This window comes from Syngnathus acus, chromosome 4 (genome assembly GCF_901709675.1).
Source record: "Syngnathus acus chromosome 4, fSynAcu1.2, whole genome shotgun sequence".
NCBI classification, from domain to species: domain Eukaryota; kingdom Metazoa; phylum Chordata; class Actinopteri; order Syngnathiformes; family Syngnathidae; genus Syngnathus; species Syngnathus acus.
Genome location: NC_051090.1, coordinates 962,426 through 970,809, shown reverse-complemented (window position 1 = coordinate 970,809; position 8,384 = coordinate 962,426). Strand labels below are relative to the sequence as shown.

General features: G+C 43.6%; 1 protein-coding gene across 1 annotated transcript in view; it reads right to left on the bottom strand.

Annotated features, from left to right (window-relative positions):
* Window positions 1-3,317: 3,317 nt before the first annotated feature.
* cachd1 (cache domain containing 1) overlaps window positions 3,318-8,384 on the bottom strand; it is a 30,079-nt gene continuing 25,012 nt past the window's right edge. The window contains exons 22-27 of the mRNA XM_037249235.1: window positions 7,866-7,982; window positions 7,482-7,633; window positions 6,995-7,156; window positions 6,536-6,613; window positions 6,264-6,365; window positions 3,318-5,054 (exon numbers count right to left, since the gene is read on the bottom strand). Coding sequence (XP_037105130.1) covers window positions 4,810-5,054; window positions 6,264-6,365; window positions 6,536-6,613; window positions 6,995-7,156; window positions 7,482-7,633; window positions 7,866-7,982 — 856 coding nt within the window. The 3' untranslated portion in view covers window positions 3,318-4,809. The remainder of the gene's footprint in view (window positions 5,055-6,263; window positions 6,366-6,535; window positions 6,614-6,994; window positions 7,157-7,481; window positions 7,634-7,865; window positions 7,983-8,384) is intronic.

Genomic DNA, 8,384 nt, shown 5'->3' with positions numbered 1-8,384 from the left:
AATTATCTGATCATTTCCCTTGCCATCATACAAAGGCGAGGAAGTCTTGATAATATGTCGTGCCTTCATCCAAATACCCCAAGTTAAAAACATTTGAAGGGCAGATCTGTCTCGGAGCCAGCCAAGCCAAGCTTTGTGAGCCAAGTGCCATATACTGCTGGGTCACTGGCATTTATTGAAAGGACCGGTGGGCTGGCTGGATCTCACCAGGCAAGCGCATATGCGTACCTGCAGGCATTTGGCCGTCTCATGTTGCTCGGCCTCGAGTCCAAGCTGCTTGCAGAGCCCATAGCGTGGAGCACAGTGAATCTTCACTACATTGGCGAGCCATGCCCAGTTCACACTGACTACGGGATGGATATGGAGCAGCCTGCAAAGAAAAGAAAGCATTTCTATGTTCTTCGGATTCCGCGCAAAGATTTTCACGAGGCTGAAGAAATCACACAAGCCAGACAGGAAGTCAGGCATCGGCATACGAGGAAGATATTGCAAAATAATGATATAAAAAGACAGATATGAACATATTTAGTCGATATGAATCAAATGATAAAAATGTCTTTTCCTGGCAAGAAGGTTGATTCCATTCTCATCTACCGCTTGGTAAGATCTCCTTTTTCTCAACAAGAGCCACATATGCTATGCTGCATTACATCCAAGAAGGATATTAAACAGCAAGATCTTGCTTGACAGATTGGAGGACATGAATCATTGAGCATTTGCTCTCTGACAAGCAGGCGAGGACTATTTGGTCACACAGGCTGATTTTTGGAAGTGCTTGAAAATAATTCCTATGAGGCAATCAGTGTTGTTTTCACATTTCCCCACGGAACTCACGTTCAGAACAATAAAAGAACTCAACTGAATCCTTACCTAAACTGCATCTGGGAAAGTGTTTGGACATACATATCATCATATCAAGTAAAACTGGAAATGCTTGACAAATGGAGTAGAAAAGCTTGTTAGTCCTTCAACAATTTTAGAAAGCAGAGCACTGTCGCTGTTTGAGCCCGTCAGCCATTGATTCGTAGCGTTTGGAAGTAGGTGGGTGGGTGGGTGGTTGGAGGAAAATGCTCACCGGGACTGAGAGCGTGAAAGCGTGGGTGAGCCGAGTAGCGGAGTGGCACCTGGTGTGTGTGTGTGCGCGCTTGGTGGGCGTCGGGAAGGCAAAGAGCCCACAGTGAACTCTGAGTGGCAAAGTGGTTCTTGCGTGGAGGAGTTGATGGCTAATGTATCCGGGCGGGCGCTGGGTGACGTCCACTGTTCACTTTGTACGCTAGTACGGGATGGAAAATTGCCTTTGTCAGGGGCTTCTCTTTTCTACTGTGACTTTCTTGTAAAAGCAACGCAGGGGCTTGTGGCCTATTAAAAAAAGCTGACCTGAACACATGTTCCCTGTCCAATTGATGCCCTCATTTCAGTGCTCATCAGCACAATCACAAACCTTAATGACAAGGGGTGATACAATTTTACTCAATGGAATAACTGATGATCACAAATATTTGATAGAGGCAAGGCTTGCACGGCATGATCACTCGAGGCGGGCGACTTTGGAAAAGTAGGGCTGGGAAATATGCACGCCTGCTGTACTTGCTGGCAGAGCAGAGTGAAATGACCCAAGGGCTCTTGGACACTGAGCTCTGTGCTCTAATTTACCGCCTTTGCTTGGCAAAGTAGCGGTGACGGCAGAGAAGGCGAGAACATTCTTTTGTGTGGCTCCCTGAGCACCACAGCCATAGCGTTACTGTGCAGTGGCCCAACGAAACCCTTTTCTGATGAAATGAAAAAAGCAAACATGTTTGAGAGCTTCTGCAAAAAGCGGAAGAGGCCAAATAAAGAAACGATATCAGCATTGCCAGTTAAATCGCAACAGCCGCCTCCCTGATTGATACGTATATGGTGACAGGCTTGCAAATGAAGCTATCAAAGCTGAGGAAAAGCCCAAGCCTCCAGCATTCAAAGAAAAAAAATGAGCTTTTGGGTGGATTACAGATAGATACGAGTGGCCGAGTTGAGTTTCCTCCATGATTTGGAAGCCTTAGAAGGAGTACAATCTATTCATCAGATGTGCTGCTTGGAAATGGCCAGGAGCTAAGCCTGGCCAACAGTGCTTGACAAACTAATGAAATTGAAAAGACACTTAACGAGTCACAGACGCACAGATGACGCTTTTGGGAACCTGAAATCACATTTGAACAATATTGAGTTCAAAATGATCTCAAAACATTTACTTGATTCTTAATCATGAGGCAACTCATTTGAGAGTTGATTTGTTGACAATTAATCGATATGATCTCATTCAACTCTCATAAAAGCAAACAAAAAAATACTAAATTACGCTTTCATTATAAGGAACAGAAGATGAAGAAACAGAAACGAGAAAGAATTGCTACAGGCCATATGTGCCAGAAAAGTTCCAAGGCCAGTGTCAAAAAACGAAATATTTCCAGCAAACAAAGTTTTTTTTTTTTTTTTTTCCTGCTCACAAAGGCCTGAGCATCCGATAACAACATTGCTGGGTGGGAGAAAAAGCATTCTACTCTGGAGGGTGAAGTGTATTTCCAAAAAGGAAAGACAACACATCTGTAAAAGCAACTTTATCACATTCACATTGCAATAAATCTCAATTTGATAAGTTTAGATGATACAGTACAGGAGGGGAGGGGGAGAGGGTGATGTACATCCTTCAGTACGTGACTTGTTACGCCTGTACACACGGCATATAGAACAGCTGCTGAATACTGTTAAAAATCAAATAAAAAAATGCCCAAACACAAAAACCTAAATGATTCTTGTCAAAACATAAATTACACACACAAAAATACCAGGTAGAGTAATTGCCCTGGAAGTCTGCGTGGACTGGAATTGAGACTTGTAAACTGACGTCCAAACACTCAGTGAGTACGAGTAGTGCGGCTGGCTAGTAAGAAGGAAACGGGTCCATGTACTGGGGTCACAGTTAGGAGAACAAAGTCTTAATATTAAGAGCAACATTTTTATGTTACAGTGAGAGGTTTGGGAAAAGTCAGTTATAGGTTTATGCTCTTAATATTGTGGCTATATTCTTGTAAAACGTAAAAAAAATAATAAAAGGATGTCCTTACATTACATTGTGAAGAAAATCCCCTTCAATTTATGCTGTTCTTGCAAAATGATTGTATTTTGTGTGTCCCATCAGTGTGGCCCTTCCTACTTCGAACTCAAGTGCGTGTCAATTATTTTCCACTTTCCAGAGATGCACACCACAATAAGGAAAATAAATGTAGCTTGAAAGGCTTGTTTGCATTGCTCACAGTAGAATACCACGCTTCGGCTTCTAAATTCATCTGCATCAAAATGTACCGTTGTTTTATTTCCACACCTACGAGAACTTTTGGGAGCTTTGACAATAAATCAACAAGTCTCATGTAAAAGTGAGTAAGTATGAATTCTTCCAAGTACCGAGTTCCATCCAATATGGACCTCAAGAAAAATAAACCTAAAAGTTATCCAAGGCCTCCTTAATATAGCGAGACAACACGTTTCCATATCAACTCAAACATCAGAGGATCATTTCCAGGCATACTTGGCAACAATATATGCAGTGATAGATGATTCTCCCTTTACACTACGTACATAAAGAATCTCGAAAGAAAAAAAAAAAACATCAACGCCACTGAGCGCAGATGGGGTCATGTTACTCTTCATCAGGAGGAAAACTCTAAGTGGATTAATAAACTTGAGGGAAAATAATTCATTCATTGAAAATGCACACACGCACGCAAACAAACAGTAAACATAAATTCTTCCCGTCACTTTTCCTGTGTGGACCATGCAGAGAATTGTCCTCACATAAAAAAAAATAAAAAAAAATCCACGCACACTTTGAGTGGTTAAGCACATAGGAGATATCAGACAGGCATCTATCTCCTGTGTAAAACAGCAGCATCTCTCTCTCTCTCTCTCTCTCTCCCATCCTTCTTCAACAACAGGGACTTCCCAACTTGGGCATTCAAGTCCGGTATAATTCTGCACACACTGTGTCTGTGTCAGGACACAGCCAATATTCAACAGCGTCTGGAAGTGTTCAGCTCGTAGTGGAAAGGAAACACTCCAAAGGCTGCCAACTTACAAAGAACGTTGCGTTAGTTCCAGTTCAATTACGGAAAGCCGTTTATCCAAGAACTTTGACATCCAGCTTCAAGTCCACGTTGTACATGGACCTGAAGCTGGATGTTAAGGTCACGGAAGAAACAAATGTCTGTCCTTTTTGAATTGCTATCACTCAGCACGTGATTAAGGCTCGCTGTTTACAAGACACACCGAGTGAAGAGAATGCAACAATATGTACGTGCAAACAAATATCACATGACCCAATGTGGCTCTTGTATCTGTTTGGCAAACTTGAATAAATATATTTTTGGAGGAAAATCTTTGACCTTTGTAGTGTTTATCTATTTGTGAAGTATGTTTTTTGCTTAGAAGGTAGTCCTGTGATCCAGTAGTGACGACAAGTAAGAACTTGGTGGCTCGGCTTTCTAGCCAGCAAACTGTTGCTTTGCGTTGGCCCTCCGTGGGGAAATGAAGCTTGTTCTCAGGTTTACACGCCTCCAGTTATTCCAATGAACTTCCATAAAATGGTTTTTAAGCTTGCTCTTAAAAGAGTCCAGAAGGATGGATTCCTTCAGAAAACAAATAAAAATAGTTGGCTTATTTTCAGTGTGTAAAAAAAGACAACACTTATTGAGTTCAGGTCTGTGGAAAAGTCAAATTATTGGCAGCGATGCTGAGCGCAATCAAGTGTCTGAATCAGCACGTTTTGTAAATCACGGATCAGCATTCCGCATCCACGCTGTGAACCGTGACGGCGGCTTGGAGGTGGTGCGTGTGGAGTGGGTGATGGTGTGTGTGCGTGTGTCGGTAGGGGTAGAATTTGTGGCTGAGTAAGGCCGCCGTCTGAGGTGGGGTGTCCAGGTCCAGGTCGTCGTCGTGGTTTCCGACATCCACGCCCGCCGAAAGCGGGTCGTTGTTACCGGGCGGATTCTCGCTGTCCTCTTGAGGGCTCATGGTGCTGTAGCCTGCACGTGAAGAATCGAATGAATACTACAGCGATCCCCCGCCTGCAATATCGCTAAAATTGCTGAGATCATGGATCCGGGGAAAAGAAAAAAAATTGAGATTTTTTTTTTATAACCGAGTTAACGATACACAAAAATGTATTAAATATTTTAATCGCTTGACAGCACTAGAAATAAAACATCATTTGATCCTTTAGCGTTATTCCCAGCAGATGACTCCAAGGCAATAGTTAAGAGTAGCTTGGTGTAGGAGGACACCTTTGAGTCAGTGCAGAGAAGTAGCCACTTGAAAGTGTCAACTTGGTCCTGTATTTGCTTCTTATCCCTGATGGACTAACAACACCCACACTTTCTCTCACTCTATTCTTTCAGAATCATCTTCCTTGTCGCCTTTGTGTTGCACTCAGATGTCTCATCTTTCGTCATTTTCGCATCTTGGGGAAAGCGGTGAGAGGAAGCGTCCTTGAGTGAGCCGCTGAACGATCATCGCCTACTCTACCATTGATTCCCATGTGGAGCAGTGTGAAGAGTGAGAACGTATCAACAACTTGCTACGTATCTAAATGCAAGCCATGCATTGTGATTGCATTTTGTGTTACATATTCAGAGAACACACTCATCTTCAGCGTTTGTTCCGTCATCATCCGTTACGCAACAACGAGCAGAGATGGCTCTGTAGCCATGCCTTACGTGGGCGTGCGTGAAGAGCCCACGTGAAAGGAACTGTCCATCCGCCCACACCCAGTAAATGCCAGAAGCACTCGCAATAGGACGTGATTAAAAATAAAATACTGCCATGAAAAGAACAGTGCAAACATAAAGTACCTTCACGTTTGCACTTTAATAAGCTCCCGGATCAAATATGTCCCCCAAAAGTCTGTATCTTCAGTGCGGGATGCTGATTTCCACTCGAGTCAAACGAGATAAATGATCAAGATGGATGACGCACGTTTCTGCCCTATTGCATATTAGGTGATGGACACCAGTAACAGTACTTCATTATTAGGGTCACTGCCTTTTCCATTGGCATTTCGGAGTGTCGCTGTCCACCCATTGGTGCTGAAGTCAGTCAACACAAGTATGACAGCTAAAACTCAAACTTAAAAAATATATAGCACACAAAAACTGCATAGTTGACTGAGAGGCGTGTGACGAAAAGATGTGTCATTGTGTTTTCGTGTCAACGAACGATGAAATGAGGTATCATACCATGGTCACTTTCTGTACCAGATCGTCCCCAGTACCTCCGGCGTCTTTCCGGAGTGTGGGTGTGCCTCTCGATCACCGCAGCAATAAATCGAGTATTACTTACTAAAAGTAAGAAGAGCACACACAGAATTTAGAGGAGACACACACACACACACACACGCACATTGAGCAAAATGGCTTTTGTGCAGTTAGTTTGGTTGGAAGGCCCGCCAAGCCATCAGGTATGATAAATCCTCACCGTCAAGTGAAGTGACAGCGCAAACATAACTTACTGATGCCTCGATCCTCGTGGCTGTCGTCATCCCTGTCATCTCTGTCATTATCCAGGTTGGACATTCTCACCGACATTTCTGGTACAACGGGGTGCATCAGAAAATGGAATTAGAATGTCAAATAGATTCAGTGTGAAACTGTGTGACGACGCGTCACACTGCATAAAAGCCAGGCATCTTTCAAAAACACTGACAACCAATTAGTGTTAGAGACACACTCGCTCCAGCAATACCACAAATGCAACAATGGCTAAAACAGACAGATCTGAAAACAATTGCTCAGCAAATGTATGTACACACAAGACAAGACAAAATTGAGCATCAAACTTTCTCTGGCAAGGCAGTATTTGCTTTAGAAGCTAACCATGTGCATAAAGGCCAATTAGAACACTGCAACTTGGATCATTTATTTGTAAGTCCTTAGAGTTCAATACCCCCCCCCCCCCCTCCACAAAGTACCTTGTGCTGCCAGTGGCGACATGTGCTGGTGCGAGCGCCTGTGGATCTGATGTCTGTACGCATACACAGCCAATACCAGCACCATGATGCATCCCATGATACCCCCGGCAACCGGACCCACAGGGGCACTCTTGATCATGTTCAAAGATGCCACCTCCTCATCTGAAGCACATACGTACATGGTGCCGGTCAGAAGTTAGTTAGAAAGCCTTTGAGATGTGGCAACAAGCCAGAAGAACACAGAACCAAGATTGTGGAGCTGCAAGTCCACTTTGCACTTGCATCGCTTTTAGCTGACTAAAAAACATCAGCTAGGTCTAGGCGAATGGCCAATTTACCTCCAAGGAAAGGAAAAAAACAAGAGCAAGAGCCGTTTATTGCATATCTGTGCTCTACAAACACATTTCTGCAGCACCGTCAAATTTAGAGTGTTGTTCATTGTTACTGCCTGGAGAGTTGTGAAAATCCCAAATTATGACTGACTCACCAAGGAGGCCCATGGTGTCCACATATGGACTCTTTGCACCGACAATGCCCCCGAAGCACTCCTTCTGCAGGGCGCAGTACGGCTTGTCCAGATGGGTCTTGCCATCGCTGTCCACCATGCACCATTCACAGTCCAAAACACCAAAGCAGTCGCTGAAACCGAACACGTCATTCTTATTATTCATATGGCATTGTTGGCAATCAACAAGAAAAACTCCAGTTTGGGTTGGATCCCCAAAATGATCTTCACAATTTCTTCTTTTGCTGTTTCCACATGATACTATATCTATATGCTTCCGATTGGCCAAATACATGTACCAAAGAAGTATTATAGCGCCCCCTAACGGCGTGGCACTTTTTTATTTTATTTTGTGTGTGTGTTCACCTGCTGCTGTATCTCTGGCTGCAGCGAGTGTTGACACATTGAGGCAGCGTCTCCTGTAGACTGGGATCGATCACATTCAAAGTGATTGGTTCCTGATGCACCTCGCAGCTAGGATTTCTGTCAAATGCAAGACACAAAATACATTCAGCATGAAATATGTTGCTCCAATTGTTGTCTTTTTTGTGTCAATTTGTGCAAAAGGGCTCCCAAAAATGACAGCAACTGTTACTTGACTAACAAAAGGACGAGGAGGAGGGGGGAAGTACGTATCTGAAGACAAAAAAAAGATTTAATTGCACATCTTGCTGAAAGCGAGGGCGGACGTGACACTGCCTGATGAAAGGTGCTGGGTGAAAGCAAAGACGTGACAGACACTGAATGATGGATGGACAGTTGGGCAGAAAGAAAGGAGACAGCTACAGAAGCAAAGACAGAAGAAGTCAGAACAGTCAATTAAGAAACACCCCGAAAACTCTTGACATTTAAACGAGCACATGCGTCCACAAAGCAAATGCAGGC